General features: G+C 40.8%; 1 protein-coding gene across 50 annotated transcripts in view; it reads left to right on the forward strand.

The window, feature by feature from the left end:
- UNC79 (unc-79 subunit of NALCN channel complex) overlaps window positions 1-19,873 on the forward strand; it is a 287,437-nt gene that overhangs the window by 249,843 nt on the left and 17,721 nt on the right. For all 50 annotated transcript variants that reach the window (XM_054240312.2, XM_078335677.1, XM_078335682.1 and 47 more), the window contains 6 exons: window positions 285-389; window positions 9,382-9,459; window positions 13,373-13,462; window positions 15,483-15,658; window positions 16,586-16,772; window positions 18,206-18,403. In XM_054240312.2, the coding sequence (XP_054096287.2) occupies window positions 285-389; window positions 9,382-9,459; window positions 13,373-13,462; window positions 15,483-15,658; window positions 16,586-16,772; window positions 18,206-18,403 (834 nt within the window). The remainder of the gene's footprint in view (window positions 1-284; window positions 390-9,381; window positions 9,460-13,372; window positions 13,463-15,482; window positions 15,659-16,585; window positions 16,773-18,205; window positions 18,404-19,873) is intronic.

Below are 19,873 nucleotides of genomic sequence, written 5' to 3' on the forward strand. Positions count from 1 at the left end.
TCTGTTTCCTGTGAATAAGAACCAAGTACTTACTGGGGCATCACTGTTTAAGAGATAGCCTATCTTTTTCTTATCTATTAAATTATTTGTCCTCAGTGTATCGGTAAACTCATTACACACACAAAAATGCTTTTTTTTTTTAGTTCTTATTTTATTTCTTAAGGACACTTCACTGTGCATTTTTAAATACTGTTTTTTATTTCTGACCCGTGAATCTTTTGACATAGATCTACTCTAATTGAATTTCTAAAATCACTTACCTCCTTCTATTTTGTTTTCCTTAGGAACGAGATAAATTCTACTTGTCTCGTAGTGTTGTTCTAGAACTTCTGCAGGCGCTAAAGCTCAAATCTCCTCTACCAGATACAAACCTTCTTCTGCTCGTCCAGGTAAGCATATGCCTGATTTGTAAAACTTTTCACGAAATCCGTGTATGTTTGGAAAGTTAAGAGAGGCGTAGAGTGTGTGCATAAAACCAAATATCTTCATCCAGAGATGAGAAATAAGACATCTTATATGGACCAAGATCTAACTAACACTTCCACTGGCTAAAAAGTCCAAGAAGAAGTATTGATTTTGTTCTAACTGTGGAATTAGTTTTGTGGGGGTCAAAAAGAAGAATAAAACAATAATTTTTTTCTTCAAGAAATGCATGATCCAGTAGGTTAGAGGGCAGGTCAGTCACCAGAGCTGAGACAGGTCTACTGAGGCCTGTGGGGGCATAGGCTGAGGTCTGACTGCAGAGTCAAATGAGTATGGCTGGTCCCTGAATCTTGGTGAAGCAGAAGTGAAGGAGAAGGTGGGCCAGGCCAGAGACAGTCATGTGGCAGGATGCGCTGAGTGGTACCCAGGGGAGGGGGTAGGTATGCTTCAGCCCTCAGGGGACTACTGAGGCCAAGAAGCTTATAGCCTATAAGGCAGGCTTTGGAGAACCAGCCATGATTATGCTTTTGGCTGTATGGCTTCTGAGGGGCCGAAGCCTTCCACCCTGCCATTCTTAACTCAGCATCTTAAGCAGATATGCAGGTTTTGATGACCTGAGACAGGCTATGATAGTGCCATAAGAGAAAGAGGTAACTAAAATCCTGGGAGAATTTGAGAGCAGGATGGATCCCACCCCTTATGGTATGAAATCAGGGAAGACTTCATGAAGGAAGTAGCATTTGAGTTGGGTCACAAAGGACTGGTGGGTACACACAAATATCTTTGCCTGGGATTAGGGTTCAGCCTAGAGAGGTTGACTGGCTTCAAGCATAGGGGAGAGTTAGGCAGGATGGTGGAATACATTTAGGAATAATGGCATGAGGATAGGGTTGAGAAAAAGTAGACTAGCTGTGCCAGAGGAATCAGCAGGAGTTCAGGTAACTTGGGACTCTGCCTCTCACCAAGGCTTGAGGCTAGATTTAGAGACTTGGCCATGCGCTACAGCTGGGATCAGGGTGTCATTCAATGGCCTTTGGGCAAAGTGCGCAGCCATTGCATCACAGATGTGTCAGCACTTGCCGGTGAACATAAAGACCAGTCCAAGGTCTAGGCCTACAAGTTGGGAGTTAAATGACTGAAGGAATATCGGAGCTTGGTATCAAGGAACTAGACAGATTTCCCAGAATCACAGGTACTCATTTGGAGACATGAGAGAGAAGGGAACACTCATGGAGGACCGGTTATGTGTTAAGCATTTACTCATTACAGCCTCGTGAAGCATGGGTTCTGTATTGCGGGGGGTGGTGGTGGGCGGTGGTGGTTCCGTGGCTTGCCCAAGACCACAGTGCTGTCCTAAGTGATAGGTGGTATCAACCACCTGATTTCAGTGTGTGAGGACTCCAGAGCCCAGCTCCATTCGGTATGACATACAGCCTTGTCAGGCCTTTTCCATCCCTTACCTGGATTACTGTAACAGCTCTTAGCTTTTTGTACCTCCTTCATTTCTTTCCACACCAAGCCAGTCTTCTGGCCTGTGGCTGCCTAGAGGAATTTTGCTGAAACTCCACTTTTCTGATGCAGCTCACTCTTGCATCAGAAACCTGGAGTGGCTTGTAAGGTCTGAACTACCCAGGTCTTTCATCATCTGGTCACATCTGACTCTTCTCCAGTATTTCCCACTACAAATATTTACCTACCACCTATCTTGGGCTGGGTTCTGGGAATATAGAGATGTGACAGGCATGTCTTGATAATGTGCCAACTACTCTCCTGAAAGTCTACCTGGCATATAAAACACTATGGAAGAAGGAGTGGCAAACAGCATAGGAGATGGAGGAAGGCTTATGAAGCATTATGAGGCCTGACTGACATGGGCCAGGTGCTCTTTCTGCAGCATGCTGGGGAAATAGAAGAATCAGCCATGACCCCTTCCTTCCAGGAGTTTATAATCTAGCAGTTGAAGTTGACATGTAAAAATTCCCACATAGGCCGGGCGCGGTTGTTCAAGCCTGTAATCCCAGCACTTTGGGAGGCCGAGGCAGGTGGATCACGAGGTCAAGAGATCAAGACCATCCTGGTCAAAATGGTGAAACCCTGTCTCTACTACAGATACAAAAAATTGGCTGGGCATGGTGGCGCGTGCCTGTAATCCCAGCTACTCAGGAGGCTGAGGCAGGAGAATTGCCTGAACCCAGGAGGCGGAGGTTGCGGTGAGCCGAGATCACGCCATTGCACTCCAGCCTGGGTAACAAGAGCGAAACTGTGTCTCAAAAAAAAAAAAAAACTCACATAGTGCAACAGGTACAGTAGTAGAGATGTGTACTGAGTAAGAAAGTGTTTGCAGAAGAGAGTTTACATGGTCTTTGAAGGATGCACAGAATTTCAGGAGTTGACCCAGTAGAGAAGAGGAGGAACAACCCTTATCATTTATTGTTGAATATCCACTGCTTGGTCTCCATGCTTCCCCTCCGGAGACTACTAATCATTAGGATCAGAACTGAGTTTTCTCCAAGGCTTGAAATTTAATTAAAAAGTTGGTGTACTTTCAATGAATGGTCTTGAGTTGTCTTTGAAGAGCTTTCCAGGACACACTGAACTCTCAGAGAGTGATTGCTGGAAAATGACAGCAATGGATGTGGGGAATGATGTCATCAGAATAAATTGGCTCTTATTATACTATCCGCCTGTCTTGGCCTCTCAAGATGCTGGACAGCCCAAAAGGAAGACAAGTCAAGTCACAGCCAGAAAATATCTGTTCTCCTAAGGAGAGACCAACTTTGCATTTCTCTCTGTGGATTGTGTTGGCCAGGCCCTCCTGTTCACATAGCAGCACAACATTGCCTTTGAGAACAAGCAGTGTTCACACAGGCTTTTTAACTTATTTATTTTTAATTAATTAATGTATTTATTTTTAAGACAAGATGTTGCTCTGTCACCCAGGTTGGAGTGCAGTGGCATGATCTTAGCTCACTGCAACCTCTGCCTCCCGGCTCAAGTGATCCTCCCACCTCAGCTTCCCAAGTAGCTGGGAAGACAGGTATGGGCCACCATGCCTGGCCAATTTTTAAATATTTTTAGTAGAGACAGGGGTTGGCCATGTTCCCCAGACTGGTCTCAAACTCCTGGACTCAAGCTATCCACCTGTCTTGGCCTCTCAAGATGCTGGGATTATAGGTGTGAACCACTGCTCTTGGCCTAAACAGACCTTTTTAAAGATCCATGGGATCTACACTGGCTTGGAGGAGAGGGCAGGTGAACAGGGCTTAGGGAAATATCCCAGGAGGGATGTAAGGTTAGCAGGTTGACCGTGTCTGGAGGTCACTTGCTTCTGAGAGTGTTGCAGTTGGGGATGTGCCACCTAAAACCACCTGGATTTCAGGGCACTGAAGGTGCTTTCGTGCAGACGTTGAACAGAATTCCCTTAATTGCCCTTTGTCTTGAGCAGAGATCTGTGTGGCTGACCTTCTTGGGGTTTAGCCCTCCACACTGTAACTACTGGAGACTGGTTTTCAATGAAATACATTAGTCAACTGTAATAAGCACTTGTCACAAGATGCCAAAAGAACAGTGAGCATTTAAATTACCCAGTGCTTAAGGAAAGCACGAAAACAGTGATTATTGCATCACGGTTAGGTGAATAAATAACAAAAACAAATTAAGAAGAAAGATGGCAAAAAGATACTTCCAAATCTCTTTTATGGATCTTCATCTGCCATTTCATCTTTTTAAAACAAATGTGTGACTTGTCATTGAAATCATTAAGTTAAAAAATGTCAAGTTGTAAAACTATTCAGATTGAAGGGGTATTTTGGAGACATTTTGAGATCATGCCTAGGAAAAACAACTTTATGGAAATGTTTCAGTCTTCTCCAACAAAAAATGTTGAGCATGATTCATTGCTGGGTTTCAGCACCAAAAAAAAAAAAGGTTAATCCATTTCAAAGTAACAAATCCTTGTCCTACCTGTTCTGTAAACTCTTAAGCAGTTTTTATTTCTAATCAGAGAAATAAAAGTGAGGCATATATTATAACAGAGTAGTACCCTTTTCTGTCCTGTGGTCCTGCCTAAGTCATGGAGTGAAGTCTTCTATGGGGCCACACATGGTGTATTAGTTTGTCCTCATGCTTCTAGTAAAGACATACCCAAGACTGGATAATTTATAAAGGAAAGAAGTTTGATTGACTCGCAGTTCCACATGGCTGGGGGAGGCCTCACAATCATGGCAGAAGGTGAATGAGGAGCAAAGTCACGTCTTACATGGTGGCAGGCAAAAGAGCTTGTACAGGGGGAACTCCCATTTATAAAACCATCAGATCTCATGAGACTTATTTACTACCATAAGAACAGTATGGGGGAGATCACTCCCATGATTCTACCTCCACCTGGCCCTGTCATTGACACATGGGGATTATTACAATTCAAGGTAAGATTTGGGTGGGGACACAGCCAAATCATATCAGATGAGATGAGGAGAAACGTTGTTTCTGTTGCTAGTAGTGCCTCTTTCTGTAGGGTTTCTAGGTTGCTTTTTTTCTTGCCCTTAACTGCCTGAGTCCTCCAGGTGTTCTCTGTAGAATAGTGGAAATGACAGTCTGTTCTTTGGTAGCTTCTTTTAGGTCAGAGGATCTAGGCTGGAGTCAGAAGGAACCTTTCCCCACTACCTATGGGCATTGTCAGCTCCTGGCACCTGGGCAACCAGGCTTATAGCAGGGACAGATGATCTGCCAGGAGCAGACAGGAACTTTCTTTATGGATATCAGTGACCATCATCTGAAGGTCACCCCGTGAAGATGGGTCTAGTTAACTGAAAATGCAACTTGGAAACATTAAAAAACTCAGTAACTGGAAGGAAAAACTCCCTAGGCGATCCATTATGAATGACACTGGTCCCTGTGCTGAACAGAGTCCATTGCTCCAATGTTGAGTTTCCCATTTATTCTTTCAGCCCATGGGGAACTCCTGGTATTTCTTCTACTACTTTTCTAATTAATATTAGACAGATGAGCTCACTAAGATGGAACCATTGCTATTATTCTCATAGGTAGACCATACCTTCGTGTTACCAAATACCCTGACAGTAAGGGAGGTCCCTTAAAGAACAAATAGAGTGCTTGTCCATGAAATGTGGGATCACTCAAGTTTTAAACATGTCAAGGCAGTAACTGGTACCAATCTGTTTTTTAATTCCTGGAGGCCTGGCATCATGGGAAATTCCCCAGCCTGCTCTATTGTGGTTGTCTAGCCATAACCACTGTTGTTTACTTATGAAGTTTTTTTACATAAGAAGTTCCGTGTGTAAAAAAAAAAAAACAAAGAAGTTTCATATGTAAAGTTTATGCATGAATTTACATATGAAGCTGGGTGGCCTTAAATGTTCAAGTGGATTTCTTTTTTTAAGAAAAAGAGGCATGGAGATAAGAAATGATTTGCCGAATAGAAAAATGTCATTTCAGAGTCCAAATGGTTAATCCCCAGGGCGTAGTTCTCTTTTTGTGTTTTGGACAGATGCACTAGCACATTATGTTAATTCCCATCTATCGACATTTTTGCTTTTTGTTTCCAATATTTTCTCTTTTGCTGATTTGCTGTAGATATTTTAAGTTATTATAGGTTATTATAATTGTTCTCAAGGTAGATTAGAGTTTTCATAATAAGTGATAACTCATTAAAAGTCACCATAAAGATTAAGTTCAAATCAAAACGAATTTCCTTAGCTCCTATTATGTGTCAAGAGTAGATATTCTGCTAATTTGCATGTACTACTCCTACTTTGTGGGATATACCTGCATATTCAAGTTATGAGAAATCAGACTGTTGAAGAAAGGTTTTCTTTTAAAGATAGGTTCATTGTGGGCTGAAGGACAAAGAACCAGTGGAGGTGCAGCTGTTGTTTTTAATTCACAGTTACCATTGAATGGGGTTATTAATATCAGTTGAGTTAGTAATAATCTGATCACTCTATGAGATGACAGGTGAAGACACTATTTTGGGTATCATTTTGATAATGAATTTAGTAATGACACATAATAGATGTCGTGTTTCTTTTGTATTCATGGAGGAATGCATATTTCAGTGCCCGATTTCCCTCAAAGTACAGAACTCTTCCTTCAGCGGCAGTCATCATTCCATCTCTGATTTTTATTCATCACGATCTTTTGAGCAGCTCTTTAAAATCATAAGAGACTTTTTTCAGTTTATGGTTGGCAGCCGTATAAAACAAAGGCAGAAAGGTTTATAAGGCTTTAGTCGTGCATCTGATGTAAAAATACACTGGATTACAATGCATGGATTAAAAAACGTAGATGATATTTGAGGCTTGTGCACTTTTATTTCCTTTAATATGCTAGATTCTCTGTGCACCTCCTTTACTTTTAGGGTGATTTTTAATTAATTCTGACTAGTAAGCGTTATCATAAATGAGATAGTTGGATCCGCCCTCTGATCTTGGCGCTAACCATCTGAAACGTGCTTACATTGTGCTCTGTGCTGCACTTTGCTGAGGACGGTGGGTGGGAAAGTCATCTGCCGAAGGGAGATACAGACATTTAAAATTTCACTTCTTCACAAATCTTATCTTGACCTCAAGGGCCCCTTCAGGCCACGCAAGCACACTTGAGGGGGTCCAGGACTTTAAACCATCCTTAAGGAGACAGCTCTAAGTGCTCGCCTTAGCTCATATAGTTGATATGGCTCTGTCTTCCTTATGGCCTCTCTTAGCTGTGCACTCTCATTTCTGTTGTAAAAAACTTAATTAAAATTAATGCTGGTGTCTTCTCAGCAGTTTTGGAACTCCATCATTAGTTGTTTGTGTTAGAGTGAAGACTTAGATAGCTTTTTATTTATTTATATTTATTATTTGTTTATTTGAGGCAGAGTCTCACTCTGTTGCCCAGGCTGGAGAACAGTGGTGCCATCTTGGCTCACTGCAACCTCTACCTCCCAGGTTCAAGTGACTCTTCTCCTGCCTCACCCTCCCAAGTAGCTGGGATTATAGGCATATGCCACCACACACAGCTAATTTTTATGTTTTTAGTACAGGCGGTTTTACCATGTTGGCCAGGCTGTTCTCAAACTCCAAGCCTCAAGTAATCCACCCACCTTGGCCTCCCAAAGTTCTGGGATTACAAGCAAGAGCCACAACACCTGGCCTAGATAGCTTTTTAAAGTGAATTTTATGGGAAAGTATGCAATCTCTTCCCGGAGGCTGGGTTGAGAGTGTTCCTTCTGCTCACTGTGTATGTCTATCAAGTATTTCATTGTGTTGTTTTTTTTTTCTTATAGGTTTTGGCTGGAGGTAAAGGCTTTACAGTTTTTAAAACCTAATTTTTTACTTTTCCTTATGTTAGAAATAAGCTTAAGATAGGTGAGCAGACATAGAAAACCTGAATGAGATCATGGAAAATGCTAGATGTTCCCAGGGTGTTATCAGTTGCCACTTTCTATGCCAGGTTCAGAGTTAATGGCCAAACAGATTCTTTAGTTTTCTGTAACTGTATTTGGGGCAAATGGAAATGACAGAATGTTAATGTGGAGATCTATGTACACTTGCATCATGTGGCTCTTGGGGACAGCTCTGTTTATGCCCTCTTGCCCCCAACTCAGTTATATACACTTATGTGCTTCCCATGGAGGACACCCCTCCCACAATTGAAGACCAGCTCTTGGCCCTGAGCAAGAAGTCTAAGGGTTCCTTGGCCTCAGGAAGCCTTTGGCTTAGTGCTGTACCCAGTTAGCCAATACCTGCTACCCGTTAATAATGCTTAGATTTAGACCTCTGACTAGCCAGATAATATGCTGGTCTCTGTTCCTTGGTTCCATGGCTCCTCATCAGGCCTCCTGGAGATTGACTCTGCCACCCCAATTCCTATTACTTTTCTTCAGTGTGACAGGGACTGGGCCTGCCTAGTCGAACTCATGGTCTTGACCCATTCAGCTTCCCTGTGCCTTCCAGTATGAGAATGGAATGAATGAGAAGGTGGAGAAATTGGTGCTGAAACTTCCGAACTCTTCACAGCAGCAGTTTCAGATCCGAAAGTTGTTAGGGCTACTGGCCAGAGGCCAGGAAAGATAAACAGGTGCTAATTGCTCATAGCAAACTCTACTTCGACATTTTCCCCAGGACTAGTAAGAAATAGTTGAGTGTTGCATTAAGTGAGAAACACCTGTCAAAATCTGAAATGAAGCAAATTAAATTGTGATCTGGAAAATCCATTCTTGTAATGATCTCAAGTCACAACTGGTTAATGGATTTGGTTCATAAACTCTCACTGAGCCCCTCTGAGATGTCCGGCACCAAGCTAGGGCTGGGGATGAGGCGCATCAAGTTTCTGCTCTCGAAGAGCTCATAGCAGGTTGAAAAATAGACTCATAAGTCACTGCAGTCTGATGTGGTGACTGCTACAATGGAGGTGTGTGAAAAATCCTGTGGGCACACAGGGAAGGAGTGGGCGTCTTTAGCCACACAGAGGATAAATGTGGATGAATGGGGGCAGGAAGATGAGATGCTGAAGGTCCTCTGTGGGGAAGAAACAGGTAGAATACTCACTTTGAGGTTGACCGTTTTTCTAGTTTATTTCTAAATATATGATATGAAAATAGAAATCATGAAACTCTATGAAATGTGCTTGCAGTAACTGTCAAGAAGTACTAAACAGTAATTAGAATGACTTCACCACAAATCTGACAATGCTAACATCTTTTATTTTTTCCTTGATTGAACGTACCATTTTAGTGCCACTTAACAGTCTGGGTAAAGTAAGACTTTGTGTGTTAATTTCAGTACTGTGATTCTTAGTTTCTGATAGGAATGAACCATCATGATTAGCAAATCTGATCTATCCAAGGCAGATTGTCATGAAAATGAAAGTTAATTAATGTAAGCAAAGTTAATAAAATGATAAATTACTTATTACTGTCCAGATACCCTTAAAAATAATTGTACTTTCACTTTTTATTAGTTTATTTGTGCAGATGCTGGAACCAAACTAGCTGAGTCAACAATCCTGAGCAAGCAGATGATAGCCTCTGTACCTGGAGTAAGTCCTGACCAAATTCATTGTCTACGTACTTACATTTCATAGACTAGTAGTTAAGAATGTAGGCTTTAGACTTACGTAAGGGTTTGAGGCCTGCCATTTACTAGCTATGTCACTTTTGGAAAGTATTTTAACCTAAGATTCTTTGATTTGTATCATCTGTCGAATAGGATATAACAGAGTTGAACATATAGGTTGAGTATTGATTGAGATAATGCATATAAAGCATATTAGCAAGGTGCCAGACATAGTAAATGCCATGAAAATGTTATCTATTAAAATAATATTAACAAACATTGCCTACTTTTGGATATTTTAGTTATTTTCTATATTTTTCTCTTGTAATTAATATGCAAAAAACATCTTTATGCTTAAATCTTTGTCCATACTTCAGACTATTTCTTTATAATAGATTTCTGAAAGTAGAATGACTAGACTGTTTTTTTAAGTGTTCTTGATGGCGTAATACAAGGTTCTATGAGACAAAATCCCAATTCTCAGTGACTTATGAAAGTTTTTTTTTGCTCATGTGAAGTTTAAATGGGTATCCTGATTAGTAGGGAAAGGGGGAATTTCCATGTGCATACTCAGGGATCAGTTTTCTTCCATTATGTACAGTCCACTGCAATCAGCTTGATTGTGGTTGGGGAAAGGGAAGAGAATATGGCCCATGACGTTTTTACAGGCCAGGTCTACAGTGTGTTTTTTTCCTACTCACATTCCATTGGCTAGAACTCAGTCACATGACCACACTCAACTGCAAGGGATGATGGGAAATGTAGTCTAGTCGTGGACCAAGGAAGAAGACAGGCCTGGGGAGTAGCCAGCCAGTCTCTGCTGCATACTGGCTGTTTCCTTTTTGTTTAATTCTTTAAAACTCAATATTTGCTACCTATGCAATAGCTAGAAAATAACATTCCTGGCCCTGGAGGGCCACTGACCCTGCTGGAGATAAAGGATACAGAGAGCCCCCTCAAAAAAAAAGAAAAGAAAAGAACACCCCTAATAATAAAAGCGTTATTGAAATCAGTAATTAAAAGACAAACATTCCAACAACAACAGAAAAGCAACATATAGGTCCCTTTCTGATGATCAATAAGCCATCCAAAATAAATCTTTTACTCCCACTAGCAACCAACGAATTGTAAGTGAATATGAAGTATAAAAATATTTAAAAATATGAAAATTGGCTAGCCAATTGGCAAGCTTTTCTTTAAAAAAAAACACTTCATCAAGACAGGAAGTACATATAGGAAGCTGTACATCTTTAATGTATGTGATTGATGAGTTTGGAAATGAGTATATATTCATGAAACCACCACTGTGATCTATGCCATGAATATATCCACCATCTCCAACAGTTTTCTCCTGCCCTATTTGTTTGCTTTTTTGCTTTTGTGTGTTTAACATTAGCAATAAGAGCACTTTACATAAGATCTACCCTCTTAGGAAATTTTAAAGTATGTAATACAGTATTTCTAACTGCAGGCACTACACTGCCCATGAAATCTCTAGGACTTACTGTCCTTGCATAACTGAAACCTTGGACCTTTTGACTAATACCTCCCCCTTTTTTTCTCCCCAGCAGATCTTTCTCAATGATTAGACTTATTGGTGGTGAAATGAAACAAAAATTCTTGTAAGCCACTAGTGGTAGTAAAACCAACCTTGCTGGAGGGCAGTTTGACAATCTTCTTTTAGGAATATATCTGAGAAAATAAATATGCACATGTTTATATCAAGTATGTTTATTAAAGCATCATTTAAAATAGCAGAAGTATGGAAACAAAGTAAATGTCTAACATCATGAGGATATTGATGAAATAAAATAAGGTGCATCCATAAGATAGACTATTATATACCTATCAGATCAAAGTTTCAAATAATATTTTAATGATTAGAAAATGCTTATGATATATTTAAAGAGCAAGTTAGAAAATGTTATCTCAATCTTATAAAAATTATATGTATGTTATATACATTAAAAAAAATTTTTTTAAACTTGGAAGAAAATAGTAACAGTAGTTTTCCAAGAGGTAGAGGACAGGAATTAGGATTATGGTGATTTCAATTTTAATTTCAGTGATCTGTATTTTCCAAATTTCCTATATTAAACGTGTTACTTTTATAATCTAAGAAATGTAACTTTAAAATCAAATATAGGTTTTGAGGAAGAATTGGATATGATTTGCTTTAATTCATGAGTTTGAGTTTTGAATATTTCTACTTTTTAATCATCACTTTTTCTATGAAATAAATATAGGTCTCCTGAAACAAATAGAGCTTAACTTCTTTTGTTTTGTTTCTTAAATAACACACCTAAGGTTATTCTTAAACTTTGCAAAGTAGAAAAAAGGGAGGAGAAATTGGAAATTATATGTTTTTTTGAGTAAATGTGGCTCACCAAGATTCTCCTGACCATGCAGTGAATTTTAAGGCTTTTATTAGATATAGCTGGCTGTCTCTAGAACAAAAGTGACTTGGTAATAGTAAATTCTTTGCTCTCAATTTTTTGAGATTCAAACTTAAAAGACAAATATTGGCTAATGCTCCTAGTAATTATTTTCGGTGACATTTGCCCAGTTGAAGTGGTATAAAATATTGCCTATGAAAGAAACAAATCCCTTTCAAGCAATTCAAGAACAGAGCCTCCAGTCCTATTTGCATGACATGTGAAAGGTCAGAGAAAATGGAATAAATCGGGGGGAAATCCTTTCTTGCACGAAAGGATTAATATTCCAAAAGCAGGAACACAATAACCTTTTATAATTCCTTCACTTGATTTAAATTAAAAGAAGAAAACTTTGGAAAGTACGAGATGCTTGGAAAACACTCTGACAGACTGCCAACGACCTTATTTTACTGTTTGTTATCCTGTCAGAAGAACTGACAAGCGTAACATTCTAGAAGAGAGAGAAGGTGATATAGTTCAGTGCCGCGCAGATTTACATGAATATGGGAAAATGAGAGCCACTGGGTGAGCTAGTTAAGTCTATAATGTTCCAGATTTTCCTAAAGAAAGCCGAGGAGGGCCTTTAGCATAGTATTCATCTGGCTTCAAAGACGGCCGCGTTTGATCCACTGGATACCCGGCCTGATGTGTGGCTTCTCTCATACGGCTTTGATATAGCAGCCTGCTTGCTCATTTTCCTTTGCTTTGCTTATAATCTTAAATTCACTGCATTCACAGGGAGAGCAGGTCGATGCCATTTAACAACCTGAAACACAAGCTTACTTTCTTTTCCTTCAAAACTTTTCAAACGCACTTGGAGCGTGTGGGGAAGATGACCATTTCGTTTCTTTCTCTTATTTATTCTCTAGCAAGAACTTGACAGGAATCCATGTATCTGTTTAATAGTGTACTTACTGTGTATAAGAAGTTAATTTGCAAGTGACTTGACTTGCATGAGAATTTTTGACTCTTTCAGCAAGCACGAAGCTTGTTTCTATACTTTTTTGACAGAAAAAAGATTCAAGATTCTGGTGGTAGAATTTGGTGACACATATTTTATGTGTAGCTAAGACTTCCCTAGAATGAGAATGTGTTGCTATGTTTTGGGATGAATGAGGTCCTAAAGACTGTGATACTAATGGCATTACATAGGCTGAATCTTTGCATATAAAGCAGTTTAAAAACAAGCACACACACACAAAATCAGTCCAATTACCCAGTGGATAAAAGCATTTACTCCCATCTCCCATAGGCCTCTCCTGTTTCTTTGTTCTCCGCCACAAACCTTCTATCAATTTTTGCCCAAATGCTGGACAGTCACAGACTATACTGAGAGTAATGGAGTGAGTCAGAGATGCAGAAATTGAAACTCCTTAGTAAACAACGTGAAACCAGAGTGAGGCAATCATTGCAGTCAGGCCAAAAACGAAGCTGTGACCCAGCTGTGTCCTTGTGTTTCAGTGTGGGACTGCAGCGATGGAGTGTGTGAGGCAATACATCAACGAGGTGCTGGATTTCATGGCAGACATGCACACGCTGACCAAACTGAAGGTGAGATGGCTGCCACCTGCTCATCTCTCAGGTTCACGACATGGAGATGCTTTGAGAGAATTAAGCAGGCCATGGGGAACTTATTGCTACCTCGGGAGGTGGCCGTGGCACTGCTGAACCAGCCCTTGTCTTGGGGGATCGAAGAGCCAGGGTCCAGCTTTGCAAAGAGGAAAAGAGGAAGGGAAAGGACAGTCACATGGCATCAGCCACATGCATAGCTTTACTTTTGCCATATAGTCACTTTTCACAGTCCCTCTGTGAAGATACTATCCCCATTGTACAAATGGAGAAACCAAGGCTTGGGATGGTGTAGTGCTTGCCCAAGTCACACTACTAAGTGATAAAGTCGAGGCCGAAGCTAAGATTCCTGTGACTCTCAATTCATTCTCTTTACCACATAGCATCATTTAATTACCTTGGGCCTCAGTTTCCTCGGTGGAAGAATGGATCTAATAATCCCTACTTTGCCTGACTGTTACGATGTTTGATCAAAAATAATGTACGTGAAGAGACTTTCATAAACTGTAGCACATTATGCAAGCATACACCATTTATTATTTTTTTGCTGCTTTGAAGCTATTTTCTTAAAGAAAATCATTAATGAAAGGGGATAGAACAAAAAGTAATTTGCATATGGACAAAATCCCAGTGAAGCTGTTGAGCTTATTGAATTTTTGCAGGGTGGAATGAATTGCTGATGCAGGCTCACTTTCCTGCTACGATTCTACCAGGGAGCTAAAAGATTAATAGTTTGAGAGATCTGAGGAAGGCCCTAGACAGAGGGCAGAAGAGAATCCAAACATGGTCCACGGAGCAGCCAAATTGCAATCTGGCACAAGAGGGTTCCTTTTTGATAATTAGGACCTAGTGATCCCAGAAGTTCATCAGCCACCAATACGGTCCCTTAATCACTGAACTGTTCCCTAGCTCTGCTCAGATGATGTAAGTGGTTTTTGGTATAGTGATAGATTTGCAAATGCCAGGCAGAAAGCAGAATCAACATTTAAACTGATAATATCTCACGATATGTAAACCCAGTCATTTCTTAATGGGCTCCCCTATCGTTCACTCCTGCGCCGGTTACTGCTTGCTGAATCTAATTGCCCACACTTAAATGACTTTGCTGTACAAAGAAGAGGAAACGATTTTTGCCTAAACATGTTCAGGTTGTTTTGCAGATGCTTTGGAAAAATAATAAGTAAGAGCCATGATTATCAAAAGATTGGGAATACAGACATAATCTAATCCTCTGATTTTACCTATTAGGAAACAGCGCAGAAGGATCAAGTGGCAAGTGGCTTATCTAAGGCCATGGGACTAGCTAGGAGATACCGGGGTGTAGACCCTCAGTCCCAACACCTAGTTCAGTGCTCTTCCCACTGAGCTCATAATGAGCAAAGAAATCTTTCTGAAGCAATTCAACAAATATCTATGAGCGCCTGTAATATCACGGACTTTTCCAGGCATTGGGGATGCTGTGATGAGCAAAAGCGGACACAGTAGCTGCTGCCATTTAATTTACAGTCTGGTAAATTTGGCGGAGGCCAAATTTAGTGAACATTTCACACGAAGTACTGTAAAAATTTGTCTCTCATAATTGCTATGAAAAGAGGTAGAAAGCAACACGGACCTGGCCAGGGAGGTCAGGGAAGGCTTCCCAGAGGAAGTGACACTTGAGCTAAAATCTGAACAATTAGGTGAAGAGATGCAGGAATCGCACTCCAGACAAAGGGAATAGCAGTGGGAGGGAATACGGAGAGCAAACACAGCTGGAGCCGCAGGCTCCGGGTAAGACGCAGAGCTCCGCAGTAACTAGATTGTTCTTGCTTTGTAGGCCATGCTAGGGAACTTTCCCTCCCTTTATCCTAAGAACAAGGGGAAGGCTCTGAAGAAGTTTAAGCAGGTCGTGTGCTTAGAGTGGCGATAAGAGGGGTGGAAATGATAACCTGATCTTTCAAAGAATGGCCTGGAATGAATCCAGGTGTCGGCTAGAGTTACAAAATACCATTCGGTTTTGTAGAGCCACATGAAGACATGTTCCCAGCCTCTGCATGAAGATACCTTTGGTGGACATCTCAAAGTGGGGCTGGCCCAGATTGCAGCCATGGACATCTCACGGGGCAACCACAGAGATAACAAAGCTGTGATCCGCTATCTGCCCTGGCTTTATCATCCCCCCTCTGCAATGCAGCAAGGGTAAGACCTTAATATTCTGGGAATGAGGGTAAAGAAGGCAGGAAACACCCCTGAGTTTCCTGGGGCTCAGCTGCAGTTAATGATTACATTGAAGATTTATGAAAGTGGAATATACTTGGTTAGGAAGATGGAAATCAAGTCCCATCTCCATACGTACTTGCTGACCCAGAACGCTCTGTGACATGCTGCCAAAAAATAAACTTGTCCTCCCACAAAAACCTCAATCGTCCTAATGAAGAATGAAAATTTTGAGCTTAGAATTACCATTTTAATGCCTGATTTCAACTAGTTAAGTAAATTAATAGGTGTCTATCAATATAGTGTGGTCTTTGCCTTCAAGCAGCTTAGATTGTACCTGGAACAAAAGCTATGGCAGGGATGAAATTGGTGCAAGGTGGTGCAAGCCCCTGATTCTGCCTTTTAAGGAGGCTAAAGAAGAGAGAGGCATGTGTGGGTTTGTTGACTCGGGAACTCAGGGCAGGTTTGAGCCTGCCTTTTTCATGGTCAGCCTTCCTGTCCAGAGGAAAAGTGTAGAGTGGGAATGAGAAGGGTAGGAGGAGAGAATATCTCCTCCTGTCTTTCCTCCCCTCTGCTGGGGATGCCAGAGAAGAAATTTCTAAAGACAGGAGTGGAAAGAGTTTAGAAAGAGAAGCTAGTCAGAGAGACAGCCAGGTTTATGGAAGAATGCTGTGTAATCCTGTGTCACTAAAGGCTGTTCTTTTCTCAGGAAGCTGAGATCCAGGATTACAGTGGAAACAAGAAAAACAGATACATCTTTTTTTGACACTCAATTGCCTTGAGGTTTAGTTTTATGTGATTGCCTCCAAGACCACACTTTTAATCCTGTCCTTCAATAAGCATTCGTTATGTACCCAAATGAAACAGAAAACGTAAGCTCATTCTCTAACACTCCTTCTTCTCCAATAGACCTAAAGAATTCATCGAGTGTGTCTCCCACATCCGACTGTTGTCGTGGCTGCTGCTGGGTTCCCTCACTCATAATGCAGTGTGCCCAAATGCCTCCTCTCCCTGCCTGCCCATTCCTCTGGATGCAGGCTCCCATATTGCAGACCATCTTATTGTTATCCTGATTGGATTTCCAGAGCAATCAAAGGTAAGTGATTTCTGCAAGATTAAGACCATATGTATCACAATTGCTAATGGAAACCTTATCAGCCAATTATGTTTCTTCTGAGAAGAAAATGCATCTTATCACTTGCCCTCCTGTGGATGTTAGAAACACAACTTTGTGCTAATGTCTCATTTAAAGTTGTTTAGATTCCCAGACTGTCTTTCCCGCCCGTCCTCAAATTGTTTTTCGGGTTACTTTTATGAAGATAAATTGTGGAGGCAAGCAAGAGTCGGCTTCCCAAGCTTTTCTGTCTCAAAGTAATGAAGAGAAATAAAAGGCTAGAAATATAATCAAAATTCTGTGATCAGTTTTTAAAACCAAAGACAAAATGAAGGAAGATTTATTCTCTATCTAATTCTTCATGTACCATCTTTTCAACTCAAGTCTCTAGAGATAAGAGAAAATACAAAATGAAAACAAGAAGGCCAGTTGGGAACTCACTAAAGCATGCATTGGCATGACCTACACAGGGGAACTTTGTAAAATTGCAGAGACAGATGATGTGCTAAAGGGAAGACAGTAAACCCAAGGCAGGCACCCATCATGAGCCCATCTGGGCAAACCAGACACATTGGTGCTAATCAGCCCCGAGGAGCCAGGGGACCTTCACAGAGCTTAGGCAAGTTCTGGGAGGTCACAGAGGCCCTGGGGACAGCTTGGGTTTGGGACAGGGCAAGCTAACAATGTGATAAAATAGCGCACCCATCCCAGTTCACAAAAGGAATTAGGCAGTCGATTCCTAATATTTCGACTCAGATCTGGGTTTGATTTGTAACTCTGGTACTTGTGATTTTGTGAGCTTGACAAATGTATCTAAACTCTCTGATATTCAGAATTTCATCTGTAAAATAGATGAGGGGATGGTTGGAGAGCGGTGGTGTTGATCTAGGAAAAGCCTTTGGCACCGTCTCTGGCGTGTTGTAGGTGCTCTCTCCACATGCTTTCCACTAGGAGGAGGATCTCTAGGAGGATCTCTGCTGCGGCTGCTGATTATGAAGTCTGGGCAGTGTGTTCACATATATCACCTCCTTTACTCCCACTCTTTGAAGAGGCTACTATTATCCCCATTTTACAGATGAGGAAACATCGTAAGATGGCAGAATGATTATTCTCCCTAATCTAGTTTAGGGATGGGAATGTCAGTTTCATTAAAGGGCAAGGGGGTGGGTAGGTTTCTTCAGCAAATTAAGGTGCCTTCTCTTCAAAAATATGCTTTGTTCTCTGAGCACACTCCCACTGGGGGAGAAGAGAGCAGACTGTCTTAAGATGATGAATCACGACTTTGTAACTCTGAGATAATGCCTTTGTGCTTCGACTATGCTCCCTGGCAAGACTGAAGCCATGCGAGGAAGGCTCCGTGGAGGGCCACAGCCTGCTGGGATGCAGTGCACAGATGCCGTCTTCTTCCTTTCCAGACCTCCGTGCTGCACATGTGCTCCCTCTTCCACGCGTTCATCTTTGCTCAGCTCTGGACAGTGTACTGTGAGCAAAGTGCCGTTGCTACAAACCTCCAAAATCAGAATGAATTCAGCTTCACGGCGATACTGACAGCACTAGAATTTTGGAGTAGGGTGACACCAAGCATCCTTCAGCTAATGGCCCATAACAAAGTGGTGAGTTCACGGACAAGTTTTCCTTCTGAGATGGACTCCCAAAATGTCCACACCACTCCCAATCCTCACACTCCCTGTTATCACAGATCTCAGTTGTAAGGTTGTATAAATGGATCAGGGATTCGTTACCTTAGAAGCTGGATGTTCAGCTTGTATAAGCATTTTGATTAAAAACAAAATAAACAATAGTTCAAAAGATCTATTGTACCTCATGGTGACTACAGTCAATAACAATATATTGTATTGAAAATTGCTAAGAGAGAAATTTCACATGTTCTCAACACAAAAAAAAGTATATAAGGTAATACACACGTTAAATAGCTTGATTTAGCTATTCTGTGATGAGTGTATACATATATGTATATATATATACTTTTATATTGATATATGAATATAAAAAAGCAAGTAGTTATTAATATTAAAATTAAGTTTTATTTTTTTCTGCCTAACATCAAATGAATGTTGTATGAAATTTCTATCTTTAAGGGTTGTTTGATGTTATAATGTCAGAGGCTTAGGAGTAAGATTCATATTATTTGGGGATTTCAAAGCAATTTGGAAAAACTTTGCCAACTAGGTTATCTATTTGTGGTGGTTTAAGAGTAGACTAACCACTGGTGTTCATTCCACTCTGGGCTCAAATCCTGAAAAGAGCCTTACCTTTGTGAGTTGCCTTATAAGGACCTATGCTCCCCAATCTTCAAATCCAGTACTACTGAACGTAGGTGGCTTACTAAGAGAGGGGCTGCTCCAGAGCTCATTCAAAAATGTCTGGGGTATGGCTAGCCTAAGCTCACTTCATTGAACCAGCATGGAGTATTCCTCCTGGAGTCAAGGTTGGAGAGTGTAGGGAAGGAATGTACAAGGGAATCCTTTGGTTCTGACTCCTGAGTTGGAGGAGGACTCTCAGCTAGCAAAGCTGCAACCAGTGTCTTGGTTATGGGGACACCATCAGTAGAGTTCTTGTCTGTGAGGAGCAGTGGACCTGGAAGGACACCATAATGATGATTTCAGTGTATCCGAAACCCAGCTCTGCACTGCCCACAAAAGGCAGTCAGGAAATGTTTTTTTAATTGATTGAATAATAGTCTAAGAAAGGTTTTCTTTTGGTTCTTAATTAGAAAGGGGATTGTATATTTCCTTTAGTGAATCACTTTGTTCTTTAGAGAACAAAAATTGCAAAAGATACGGGCAATTTTATATGTAGAGAGATGTTTTCGTTCAATTTAAAGGAAGTTTATGTGAAAATCTTAGAGCATGAATAGTTTTGACTGCTATGGAAAATAATTACATTTACTGGATCACAGATTCTGGGACTAATGAAGAATCTGGAGATCAAACATTCTGTTCTGTTATTTTACAGACAACAAAACTGAGGCCTTAAACTTAAGCTAACTTAAGCTAGAGATAAAAATTCTCCTTCCATCATTCATTTTTTGATACCAAGGAATACCTCTCCTTCAAATCACT

This window comes from Callithrix jacchus, chromosome 8 (assembly GCF_049354715.1).
Source record: "Callithrix jacchus isolate 240 chromosome 8, calJac240_pri, whole genome shotgun sequence".
Lineage (NCBI taxonomy): Eukaryota > Metazoa > Chordata > Mammalia > Primates > Cebidae > Callithrix > Callithrix jacchus.